The sequence below is a fragment of the Podarcis pityusensis genome (genome assembly GCF_964106645.2).
Source record: "Podarcis pityusensis genome assembly, chromosome: 8".
Taxonomy (NCBI): domain Eukaryota; kingdom Metazoa; phylum Chordata; class Lepidosauria; order Squamata; family Lacertidae; genus Podarcis; species Podarcis pityusensis.
In genome coordinates, this window is record NC_138033.1 from 37,686,747 (window position 1) to 37,699,569 (window position 12,823).

General features: G+C 43.3%; 1 protein-coding gene across 3 annotated transcripts in view; it reads left to right on the forward strand.

The window, feature by feature from the left end:
- Nucleotides 1-12,823, forward strand: part of HYDIN (HYDIN axonemal central pair apparatus protein) — a 133,865-nt gene that overhangs the window by 29,087 nt on the left and 91,955 nt on the right. For all 3 annotated transcript variants that reach the window (XM_081016867.1, XM_081016868.1, XM_081016869.1), the window contains 8 exons: nucleotides 72-190; nucleotides 563-786; nucleotides 1,253-1,320; nucleotides 4,488-4,723; nucleotides 6,937-7,037; nucleotides 8,416-8,551; nucleotides 8,910-9,074; nucleotides 10,772-10,924. In XM_081016867.1, coding sequence (XP_080872993.1) covers nucleotides 72-190; nucleotides 563-786; nucleotides 1,253-1,320; nucleotides 4,488-4,723; nucleotides 6,937-7,037; nucleotides 8,416-8,551; nucleotides 8,910-9,074; nucleotides 10,772-10,924 — 1,202 coding nt within the window. The remainder of the gene's footprint in view (nucleotides 1-71; nucleotides 191-562; nucleotides 787-1,252; nucleotides 1,321-4,487; nucleotides 4,724-6,936; nucleotides 7,038-8,415; nucleotides 8,552-8,909; nucleotides 9,075-10,771; nucleotides 10,925-12,823) is intronic.

Genomic DNA, 12,823 nt, shown 5'->3' on the forward strand with positions numbered 1-12,823 from the left:
TTGCTTTAGTGCTTCCTTCCACTCAGTATCTTTTGAGTTCATATCCTAAAGGTAGAGTCTCATCTTCTCAGGGCGAGAGACCCGGCTCCCTCTGCGCATCAAAGGAGAAGCCATGGCCCCCAAGCTGCTTTTCAACTTTGACCAGCTGGATGTTGGGAAAATTTTTGTTGGCTCAGCCCACAGTTATGAGGTGAGTCCTGTTATTCATCAGAGCTGTGCTCTGCCTTCCTTCCATGAGCTTAGGGCATTCACATTGTTTTATGCTTTGAGGTCACTTAGGCTAAGAGAAACAGGGCCATCCAAGGCCATCCAGTCAGAGTCATAGCTGAGTGAGGTTTTGAACTCAGATCTCCCTGTCTAAAGTCCAACACTTATCTACCTTTGGTTCACAGAAGCCAACCTCCCACATTCCTAGCCAAGGATTATGTAATCTATACATCTGTGATGACGGTAACAATAGAATGGAAGTTGGAGACAGCAGCACCAGTTTTAACAGAAATGTAAATGAGTTGCTTCTTTGAGAATTAAGATTGTTTTCATCTTCTCCTCTCCCTTGCTGCAGGCCATCCTTTCTAACAAAGGAGCTATTGATGCCCTCTTCAGCCTGATATGGCCATCCACGGCCCTGGGTGCCTGTTTCACATTTCAGCCCAGTGAAGGAATAATTGAGCCAGGAGGCCACCAGGCCATTCAGGTCACCTTCAGCTGTACTATCCTGGGACAGTTCTTTGAAGAGTTCAAATTCAGTGTGAATGGATCTCCCCAGCCTGTGATCTTAGTGATTAGGTAAGCTGGAGAAACGATGTCAATGAGTTTCAAGCATATCCTTAGGGAAGTTTCGAGGTAAAACTGATGTTTAAAAAGAAAACATTTTTGTAGAGATACAGACACACAAAGCTATACAGACAACTCACTTTCTGAGGTCCATCACATTCATAACTCAAGAAGGAGGTTATGCAGACAGTGGAGGTCCCAGTTCTCTACTGCTGTCTTGAGCTGTAGTCTGGGACACAGATGAGTGTGTGTGCACATATGTGCACATGTGCATGTATATCCAAATGCATCTGACGTTAGATTCTGTATTCCACAACAATTCAAGCATAACTCTCTCCCTTGGTCCCCTGACAACCACACTTCTGTGTTGCAAAGGCAGGATGGGAGCCTTTGGCCCTAAAAGTTCTGCTAACTACTTCAACTAAAGGTGACTTTTCTTTGAGTCCTGTTACAAAGGAGTCTCTGTTTTCTCTTTCAGGGGCTGCGTCATTGGACCGACATTTCATTTCAATGTCCCATCCCTCGATTTTGGGGATGTCTCCTTTGGTAAGTTTGCACTATTTCTGGATTTTTGTAGTAGTAGTAGTAGTAGTAGTAGCAGTAGTAGTAGTAGTTGTATAATAATAAATTATAATTATTAGTTAGATTTCTTTAAAAACAAGGCCAGTTGTGAATCCTACTTGTAGGCGAGACTGGCTTTAAGGTCATAATAAATGTGTTGCTCAATCAGACCAACATCCATCTAATACTCCAGTGTTCTGTTTCCTACTAAGGGCCACCACCCAGGTGCTCACAAAGAGCAGTGCATGGAAATCGTGATGGGTTTGTCCCTTCATACCCAGATGACTTAGAGTAGCCTTCGCCAACTTTTGTGGCCTTCCAGCTGTTTTGGACCAGTACTCCCATCAGCCCTAGCCAGCATGGCCACCTACTGTAGGGAGTACCAGCCTTAGAGCATGCATATGGCAGGAGTAGAAATAATAGGATGGGGAGGGCTAGGTAAGGGCAGCTGAGAGTGTGCTCAAAGTGAGGCATTGGTTCTTCTCCAGGAAATGGTGATTGCGAAGTGAGTTTTAAGGTGGGTTTTGAAGAAAGAGGTGGAAGCTGTTCTAAGAGAGCCTAACAAAAGTCAATGAGATGGGGGTGGTGAAGAACCAAGAGCTAGGGAAATTATATATATATATATATATATATATATATATATATATATGTATGATAATCTTTAGGAAGGATTAGGGTTGACTGGGATTAGTTTCAGGAAAGACCAAATAAAGTACCACTTCAGGCAATGCATAATTTCCTTGTGGAATTCATTATTGCACGAACAAATGACGGTCACTGGCTTTGAATAATAAAAAAGACCAATTAATGTTTTTCAAAACCGATTAATATGATAGCTAAATGGACTGCCTCTGAACCTTGGGGGTTCCAGCTCTAAAAACCATCAAATCAATTAGGAAAGGACAGCTGTCTTTCCATCTTATGGACTTCCAGGGGCATCTGCCTGACCACTGTGACTGGACTAGGTGGACTGTTGGTCTGATCCTCTTGTTATGTTCCCATTGCTAATGTAGCTATTCAACCCCCCCTGTTCTCCTTGTAGGCCTGTATTTGTTTCCTTCTTCCTGCTGCAAACTCATCTTCCCCAATATATTCTTAACTCGTTATTTCAGATAATTTCCATTCCAGTGTTGATCCTGGCTCCTCTGTCCCAGCCTCATTAAAGGCAATCTGACGTTTAAATGTGAAATCAATAGTGGTGTGGCTGAAGGCATAATTGGTGCTTGATATCCACCATAACCTGCCCCATCCTGCCCCATATTCCTGTTATTCAAGAGAACTCATTACTTTTTCTGCACATTTTCCAGCACTCAACACCATTTCATTTTAGCTCTCACCTCTTTGTTTTTTATGAATAAATTAAAAATAAAAATCCAATCGAGTCCTTTTTGATGCCTTGGCTGCTGGCTGGCCTACCTAGAGAGCTGCCTTTGAAGAGTGTTTGGAAATTCCAGCTGGTTCAGAATGTTGTAGCCAGACAGGAATGGTCATGGTGATCAGTACATTGATAACCTCATGTCTGGATCATTTGTAAAGGCTTTATATATGAGGCTTCCCTTAAAGATGACTTGGAAGCTTCCATTAGTGCAGAACTCAAATCCCAGAATTTTGAAGAACCAGGTAGGTTCATTGAATCAATTTTGAAAGAACTGCATTGGCTGCTTCTTTGCTTCCGAGCCCAATTCCGAGTGCTGGCCCTTTTAAAACCTTAGAAAGCCTGAGACCCAAATACATGGCGGAGTTCCTCTTCCCATGTCTTAAGATCTTTGATCAAGGCCCTGCTCTGAGTGCCATCTGTAGTGGAAGTATGTGATGTATTTTAAAAGAAAAAGCCCTGAGTGGGGAGGGCATTCCAAAGTTGAGCGGGGTGCTCTCATTTGCAAATACAGACACATCTTGGAGATACTGAAGGTTCTTTTCCAGAACACCACACTAAAGTAATATTGCAATAAAATGAGTCACACAATTTATTTTGTTTCCCAGTGCATATAAAAATTATGTTTACACCATACTGTATACTAATCCAGGCCCACCTAGCTGCAGAGGTTGGAGGGAGGAAACCCGGATATAGCCCTTGCCAGCTCCACTGCCATGCCCAGGAGAGGGGTAGTGGCAGGTGGGGGGTGGCCTTCCTTCCTCTGGAAGTGGCTGGGTTGCCTGCAGCTGTACCCACATCCTCATAAGGAGCAGTATCTGCAAAGCACAATAAAGTGAAATGCAATAAAATGAGGTATGCCTGTGGACAACATACTTCAAGTGGCACCAACAAGACAATCTTTTTTTGTGATGCGTGACATAGTTTGCATGGTAGTTTTTATAGTTCTATTTCTATGTTTCATGACATTTTGTTAATCTCTTATGTTAAACTGTTAGTATGAATATTTTTTTACTTATGCCTATTGTACCTATTTGTATTGATCTACCTTTTGTGCCCATTTATGCTTATCCTGGAGTTGTCTTGGGTTAAGAGTAATTCAGAGCATGTGGCTCCTAGGCTATACCAACTTTGTTTGCTAATAATCAATTTCCACGAACAATTCAAAGTGTTCCACACACACGACTTGGGACCAGGTAGTCTCCTTTTCTCCCACTTGAGCTTGCCCAGCTTTTAAGACCCTCAGGAGCCTTTTGCTCTGTCCCACCAACCTCTGAAGCACATTTGGCAGGAACTCAAGAGAGGACCTTATCACTGGCTGCTTCTAGGTTCTAGAACGCCTTGCTAAGGATTTCATTGAACTTCTACTGAGCAGATCTTGACTCACTACTATATATGGGCTTAGGAATTACTTTTAGATTGACAACTGTGTAGATTGGAAATTAGCTTTGAGAAGTGGGTGGAGGGTTGCCTTCCCTTCTAGCATATGGCTTGGAGTGTCATTTAGGAACCCCACTGTCCTTGCAAACCATGTATGGTTATTCCTTCAGAACACCTATACCTCTAGATGAAGAGTTGTTTCTACGCATTGAGGAGGGACTGTTGCTATATGACATGGGCCTGTTCACTTGCTGTGTGGGCCGTTGGCACAAACTCCTTTTCCTAAAAGAAAAGTTGACTGTGTGGAGGAGTCCAAATGACTGTCCTTTTGGGTCACTTTCAGTGCCTTCATGAAGCTCCTTCACAATTCCTGTTGGGTGAAAACATTCTCTTGCAGGTTTCCCTCACACCCTGTCCTGCTGTCTCATCAACACCTCTTTGGTGCCCATGACCTTTGACCTTCGTGTCCCAGGAGATGGCACTGGGGAGCCAAGTGTCATGAGTGAGCATCAAGCCTCTGACATATCAAGGCCAACGTGGAGGAAGGCACGCAGTGGAGGGGCAAAGCCCAAAGAATTTACCATCACTCCCAACCGAGGCACCATCCGCTCACAAGGACTCATGGACATCCAGGTACAGTGCCACTTATGCTGCTGTTTGTCCTCAGTGAGGAGCAGGTGGATCTTGAAGTACAGCAAATTGATTATAGGACTTGTGCTGAGGATAGATTGTATTATAAAGGCTTACTAAGCTATGAGGCAATTATTGAGTTGCAGAATCACTCACTTGAAAGTCAATTTAAGTTACAGTAATGTTCATACTGTTCTCAGTGGAAAAGCTTGGAGAAACTGGCCAGTGACCTCAAATGAAAAGAGAGAGAATTCCCCTCCTATATCCAAAGGGCTGCCAACTCCTGCTTCATTTGTAGCATCTTCAGGACTTGGCCTTTTCTGTCTTTTCGTCCTGCAAAAATAATGCATGTTCAAACTCTGCTCTGTGCTGTTTGAGGCCACATAATGATGCTCCTTACAGAATGTCTCTCGTGCCATCTTTGCCCCCATTTATGTTAAACTCCTTTTTCTCTGCCATCACTGTATTAAGGTTGCATCACCCCTCATGGCTTGGGGGGCAAAAGCTGGGGTTACTTGGGACCTCCAACCATTTTAAGGAGCACAAAAATCTTTCCTCATAAAGCTGCCACTGTCTTGCTCTTCTTACAATTGAAGTAAACAGGTCGCCAATATTTAAGATGTGTCTGTCCAACACTCCTTTCAAAAGAACTCCCTTTAATTGAGGGAGGTGCAAGAACCAGTAGCTACTGGGAACCAGTAGCAATGTGAGTAGGGTTGAGTATGAATTTACCCCTGGCACAGAATTATAATTATGAAGTAAAATAGTTTTATTGAGGAAATCAGAGTTTACAGACATTTAGAGAGAAACATGAACAAAGAAAAGAACAAAGAATGACAGTGTAAATATCTTGCTTCCTGTGTCCCCAATGATGGTCAGGAAGAGGGCAGAAAAATAGTTCATGTTGCCTCTGTGAGTTCATGTTGCCTGTGTGAGTACAGAGGGGGCTGGATAGGAGAAGGAGAATAATAATAAGTCTGTTGATTGAGTGCACTCTAGGTCTCAAAGGTAGAAGTTGTGTCTCTCTTACTGATTTTCACATTTCCATATCTATTACCTATACAGCACTGAGAACTCACAGCCCCCTTTTAATAGAACAATATAGTTGGGAGAAGATGGGATCAACCTGAGTCAATCAATCAGAGATGACAGTTCACAGAGGATAGCCATCATATAATGGGATCATCAGAGGACACAGTTCTCTCACCCATTCACACTCCATGCAGATAGTTGGCTAGGAAGCTATACATTCATCTTTCTAAGTAGTGCATCAGCTAAGAGCACACATCTCACAGGGTGACTAATCCCCATTCATTCAAGGGAAGTATCTGCCCTCACATGGAGGTTAGGGTTGTTTAAAAAACCAAACTGGTAGGTATCGATATTAAGGTGACCAAACTTTTAAAGATACAGCTTATTTCTGCTGTGCACCTGTCTCCCCAAATCAGGGGTTACCAGTGTGGAACCCATAGACACACATGCAGCTGCTGAGACTTTCCCTGGTGCCCACAGGATACACTCCCCCCACTGAAATTAAACTTGAAAGAAGCATTTCATTGTAATCAATAAAATAGGTTGTCTTGTGTGCTTGTTTGTGGGTGATGATGATGGTACCCCTGCCTCTTTCTTTGTTTTGCAAATGAGCCCACAGCCCCCAAAATATGTTGAGCAAAATCAGCCCCTGAAAATTTGAGGGGGAGATTTTCAAGCCTCTGAAGACCACATGGTAAAATGGATGTGGCCAGGACAGAAAATTGGGCATGACCACTTAATTCTGTTTATTATCAGCCTTTCAGAGCCCTCTTCCCCAACCAAAATTCACCCAAATACATTTTATATGCTCACCAGTATGATCAATAGGTAATGCTCAGTTTCTTCTATTCACTGCTGGCTTCATTGTTTCTCCCACTTTGATGTTCATTCACCTTTGGCTGCTGAAGGCATCAAAGAAACAATGCTAGTGAAACATCTTACATTGGTTGTGCTGGGTGAGAACTGGCCCACAGTGCTTTGAAGATTGTTAGGGCATGTCGCCATCAGAAACATTTTGTCGCAATCCTTACCCCTTTTTTCTGTGCCCCAACATCCCAGGGCTACTCTTCTTATATTTTTTTTACATGCCTGCCTTTGGGGGGGTTGGGATTTGGGCTGGTCAATCACAAGGTTATGAACCTTGTTCCTGTAACCTGAATTCTTTCTTCCTTTTCCCATGGCAGGTGACCTTATGTTCCAACACTGTGAAGACGTATGAAACAGCACTAGTAGTGGATGTGAAGGGGAGTGGAGAAGATGTACTGGCTCTCCCAATCACAGCGAGGTATTGCTACTTTGATTGCTGTCTTTGCTGGAATCATGTGTGTTGTGCTGACCCCATCCTTTGTGCCAATTCTGAATGAGATGGGTATTGCAACAGCATAATTGCCATTGTTTGAGTATCTGGGTACAGCAAGATGCAACATAAGAAGGAGTTTGTGACTGCTTCAGTAAGAGCAACCTGAAAATTGCAAGACCTGTCACCTCTGTCTTGCTTTATTTCTTTGCTTTCTCTTCCCTCTGTGCACTTTAAGTCCTGGTTTCAAAAAGCACTTTCACACTGCCTCTGGTAAGTCAGCCCTGGATGTACAGAAATGGACAGTGCTAAAAATTCCAACAGGATCTTGAGGAAAACAACCTGGCTTTCTTTCAGCAGAAAAGTGAAAGGCAAAAAGATCCCTGCTAGAGCAGCTCCTCCAAGGCCAATATCTTGAACAAGTCAGCAGTACTGCATGATGTCACCAGGACCCCGCATCTGAGTCTCCTGTCCCCTTCCAAGTGTTTAAAACAAAGTTGTTCATATATTAGGATAAGCTACCAGCCAAATGCATCTTCAGACTGCAGCAAAGTAAAGTGTGGACATATAGACCATTAGACCTTTAAAATGTGCCCTTATGAGTTCCAAAATAGTCCCCTTTTCCCCCAGCATAGAAAAAGACCATACTTTTGGTGAGTTAAAAATGGTTAACATACAAACTCTCCAAAGGCCAGGTTCATATGCTTTTCTATACAGCATTCAGAAAAAGTTGCACAGGCAGTAAAACCTGACTTAGTTACAGCGGTGAAAGTTCCTAAATTATTAGTATAGGAACAGAACAATGGCCTGTTGGAGCCATGTGGTCTGAGCTTGGAGCAACCAGCTCAGATCTCTTTACATGCTGAGCTTCTCAGATAGACCGGAAGGCAAACAAAGTCTTAATTACCTAGTCCCTTCCAAGGTGAGGGGAGTGGATATAGCTAAGCATGGCAGGACAGCTTACTCTATGGTATTAAACCCTTCATGTATTAATTAGACATAAGTATGTTGGTAATATGAGGTTGGTTATCCCACATTTTCCAGGCCATATCTGACATTCTGTGCAGCAGGACACTTAACACTCAAAAGGCCAGGAAAGCCAGGCTGTTAACAAATTGTGCAGGGCAAGATCCCTCTCGATCCCTCTTATTGCCAAGTGAGGGTCTGTGTCTATCGTCTTCACTTTGGATCTGCTTTGAGATGGTGTACTAGGAACTTGGCCTTTCTGAATTCTAGTGGCCACATGGCTGATGATGAGCATCTTCTTTGTAATGATAGATGAGTAGTTGTTATTCTCTGCCTCCTCAGTATGGGTCAGATCTAAGCAAGCTTTCCTCTCTGTTTATTTGCTCATGTAACTGACTAGATGCAGCACACCTCCACTGCATGTGGCTAATCCCATCCTGAATTTTGGACGTTGTTTCTTGAAGTTCCCATACCAGCAGATGGTGAAACTTGTTAATGAAAGTGATCTTCCAGGGTGCTATGGTGTTCTTCCCCAGGTTAGTTCAGTTGTTTCTATTGTATTTTAAAGGCCCTGAGGAAGCCTACAGATAAAGCTGGGAGTAGAGAGGAAATGTCCAGTTATCACAGTTCCTGGATGATTTTATTTGATTTTAGAATATTTGAATCTTCTTAGTTGGAGCTGTTAAGCTACCCAAAATCATGAAGAGCCCTGACATGACACCAACGGTCTGAAACTGAGTGTTTTGTTATCAAGATCTTTAAAAAACAAAAAAGATGTCCAAACAGATGAAATAAATAGGTTTCTTCACTGAGAAGATGTTGACAGCTTAGCTAGTGAAAAGTATGAAGCAGCTCTCTCTGAAGGTTTGGTGTGATGCTTTTATCTCCATCCAGGAATATGAGAAGTCCCTCACCGTCTTGCATTCCAGTCCTTTGCCTTGTGGTATCATTCAGCCTCATTCCACTGTTGAGATCCCCTTGGCCTTGGAAGTCCAGGAGAAAGGGCAGCAGGAGGCAGTAGCCTTCATTGCTGTCTTTGGGAATGAAGTCTTTCCACTGGTGAGTGAACTAAATGAAGGAGGTCTTCTCCCCTGCCTACTCCCACCCCTTTGCACTCTAAAAATGCTCAGGGAAATGGGTTGTATATGGTAACAAGTCCACTTCTTTGTAATGTGTGCATGCTCAGAACTAGTATGTCTCTGGGATATTTGTATATTGCAGAAATGAGGATTTCTGGCCACAATCCACAATTCTTGAGCTATTTTTGAACATGAAATTGAGAAGCAACAGTTGCCCCAGGTGATTTTGCACTGTTAAAAGCCACAGTTCATCAAGGCCAGCCAAGCCATTTATTTATGCTCTTCCTAGCCAGAAATCTAAACAATATATTTGAGAGAGATGCCAAATTCTCTAAGTCTAGGACATCCACACCTTACCAGATTCAGAAAGGAAGGCCTTTGAGGGGCAGTCATGTGCCTATAGCCCTTGGCAGCAAATGTCCATTCCCATCAGGAACGAGGAAGAGACTGAAAGTCTGGCTCTTTAAGTTAAAAAGAAGTGACTGCAGGCCCCCGCCCCTGCTTTCTCCTATTCTAAATGGAAACATGAATGGGAAAGTATTTTTCCTCCAGACCTGAAATGTGAGTTAAGCACAAAAGAAATGTTTGTTGGTGCTGGAGCAGGACAGAGTTCAGCATTATGATATAATGGAAACACATGATAAGCAGAGACAAATTTATGACAAAGTAGGGTATACAGTTCTTGCTCCCATTATGGAGTCTTTTCAGCTTACTAATTTGTTTCATTTTTATGAGTGCCTTTTAAATAGAGATTATTGAACTGCAGTATCCTTCTGTATCACATCTGGCTGGTGCATGCAAAATCTTCCTCCTGCTTTTCATAAACTGCCTTCTTTGTTGCATGTTCTGTTCATGCTCTGGGCTTTGTCATTTCACTGCTAGTAATAATAGTTATTATTTATTTAATCATCATCATCATCATCATCATCGGCCCATCTGGCTGGGTTTCCCCGCCACTCTGGGTGGCTTCAAACAAAATACTAAAAATACATTAAAACACTAGCAGATCACACTTTGGGGCAGGCTGCTTGGCACTGGGATAGGTCAAGATTAGAGGATAAACCAGCCCAAGTAGGGCTTGCCTCTGGCAGAATTGGCCTTTTATTGTCACTGTGGACCAGTTAACAAGATCATTGAGACTGATAGCAAACTTCCTTTTTCTTATCAAGCAGCTAGCAAACAAAGTCCTGTGCAAATGCATTTTGGAGTCTGCAAAATCAATCCTTTTTATTCACGTCAGGTGGGCTTTTAATGTGCAAAAGGACTGTCTGCCTATATTATATTGGTGAGCATGTGAAGGGCAAGAGCAGTCAGACTCTCAAGTGGAGTCCAGCAGCAGTATTTATTTTGAACTGAGGCCTTAGGGTTGAAAATGCAGGGCCAAGGTCTGTACTCAGCTTAGGTGGGGACCTCTAACTGAGCCAAATCTTATCAGCCTGAAGATCTCTTTGAATAGAGGCAGACAATGAGATGCCTTCCAGATGTTGTTGGGAGTCCAGCATCCCCAGCCAGCATGACTCATGGCCAGGGGTGATGGGGGATTGAGCCCAACCACTTCTGAAGGGCACCACATTGGCTACCCAAGGCCTTAGTACAGTCCCATCTCCCTTTCAACAGCCAGAGCCTGATGCTGACTTTTCATCTTTGTTTCCTGTTTCCTATTATTCTCTGTGACAGACGATCCAGCTTGTGTCCTTTGGAGAAGGCCCTGTCGTTTATGTGCATCCTGCTAAACTAGACTTCGGCTCCATCCAGGTTTTAAAGGATGTTTCTCGGGTGCTCTATCTTTCCAATCAATCTGTTATTCCTGCACCATTTGAGGCACAGATGGTAAGCAGAGTGTGGCATGGTTTCTAATGAAAACTGTGAACGGAAAGGAATTGTATCTATAATAGCCTGTGGTCTGGTTTTATGTGAAGGCGTCTCATTAAACCATCTTGAGCTGAAAGGTCATTGGATGTGGTTGCACTCTTGTGTTTCTGGGTGGCCTCCAAATGCATGAGACCTTCACTGATATAACTTGATGCTCCTATTGTCTCCCGACCATACCTTCTTGCCATTTCCCCTTTCTTCCTTATAGTAGGGATGGTCACTGAGCTCTGCTGGTGTGATTTACATCCCTTGGTAAGCAGAAGCAAGGCATTCTCTACAAGCCTTTCTGCTGAGAGTCTGCAAGTGGCCCAGGGGATAAGGATGTTGGATGTAAAGCTGGGAAGCTTGGATAGGTCCCTTCTCACTTTCCTTCAGAAAAAAAATGAGTTAAAGTAAGTGGTGAAGAAGGAAGGAACCACCTACAGAGTGTTTTGTACAGAGAATTTTGCACGTGACAGATACATACTGTACTAAAAGGATAAGCTATGAGCTGGAAGTTCTTGGTGCAAATCTTAGCCTCACCTTACAAGGTGCCCTTAAACAAGATAATGCCATCAGTCTCCTATCTGTAATTTGGGGATAATAATTACAGTTGCCTTAACCAGGTGGTTGTAAGGATTACAGAGGTCATGTGTGTGAAGTACAATTTTATCACTCTTCCAAAAAATGTTTCTTTAGCCAAGGATGTTGTTGAGAAGGCTGAAATAAAAAACTTCTGGGGTGGCGCCATCGGTAATGGCGGATTCCTTCTGATCCGGAGGGACCAGCTCCACGGAAAATGGGTCTTTCCCGCTACGGCGAAGCGGGGACCCTTACAAAAATCACAGGCGGATGAAGCCTGTGACCATGGGACTCGGCGGGCACCTTTAGTGCCCCCCCAACCCGTAAAGGGACCCACTTACGGGCTCCGGAGCGAAGAGGGGGAAGTGGCGCGGTGCTGAGAGTCAACTGCTTCTTCCGTGGAGCGAAGCCGCACAGCCATTGCCGGAGAGCGCTGCCTTTTTCCTGGGACAATTTGGCTTTTAAAACAATTACCCGTGAGTACTTAAATTTCGGACAATTGGACTTTAAATAATGACCAGCGAGTAGAAAGGAAAATTGGACTAAGAAATTTATCTCAATTTGGCACTGAAACGGGAAGGTCTAAACAGGAAGTCAGCCTTCCGTTTCTTGTAGATAGATTAAAGCAAAGACATGGCAAACTGGAGTTCAGAAAATCGCTTGTAAAGGATTAACTTTCATCATTTAAAATTGTTGAACCCCCTTCGGAAGCAGGAGAAGAGGGGGGATTTTTTCCCCGGACTGTTTAAACCTGCAGAAAAGAGTGTAAAGCAAAGTAATTTCCGCCGTCTTGATCCTGGGAGCGGGGTGCCAGGACTGACATTCTTTGAAGCTCATTGACCAGAGACAAACGTTTTTGACAGATAGTTAAAAGAAGAGAAACATAGTGATTCCACTGCTCCCCTTAGCATTTTAAAGGAACAAATATTGTTTAAAGGAACAAATATTGACAAAATATCTGAAAAAGGAAACTTTGTTGTTAGATCTGCTTTTAAAAGAAAAGAACAAATAGAAGTTCTTCCCCTAGAGGGAGCCTGTGAAACTGTTACCAATTTTGAATCGGGGAGCTTGCAGCTGCAACAGATTACGATCGTGGGAATAGACTTCTGACCTTGCAGAACAATGTATTCAGAAGCTCTGATGCATGCTTTCTGCAAAACAAGTGCCCTACTGGAACAGCTATATGAGAAGACGGATGTGATGACTGCTGTGATCAGAAATTTTGGACAGGTAGTGGGAAACTATATAGAGCCCACCCAGGAATCAAATCAGGAGTGTGCTCTGACAGAACAGATG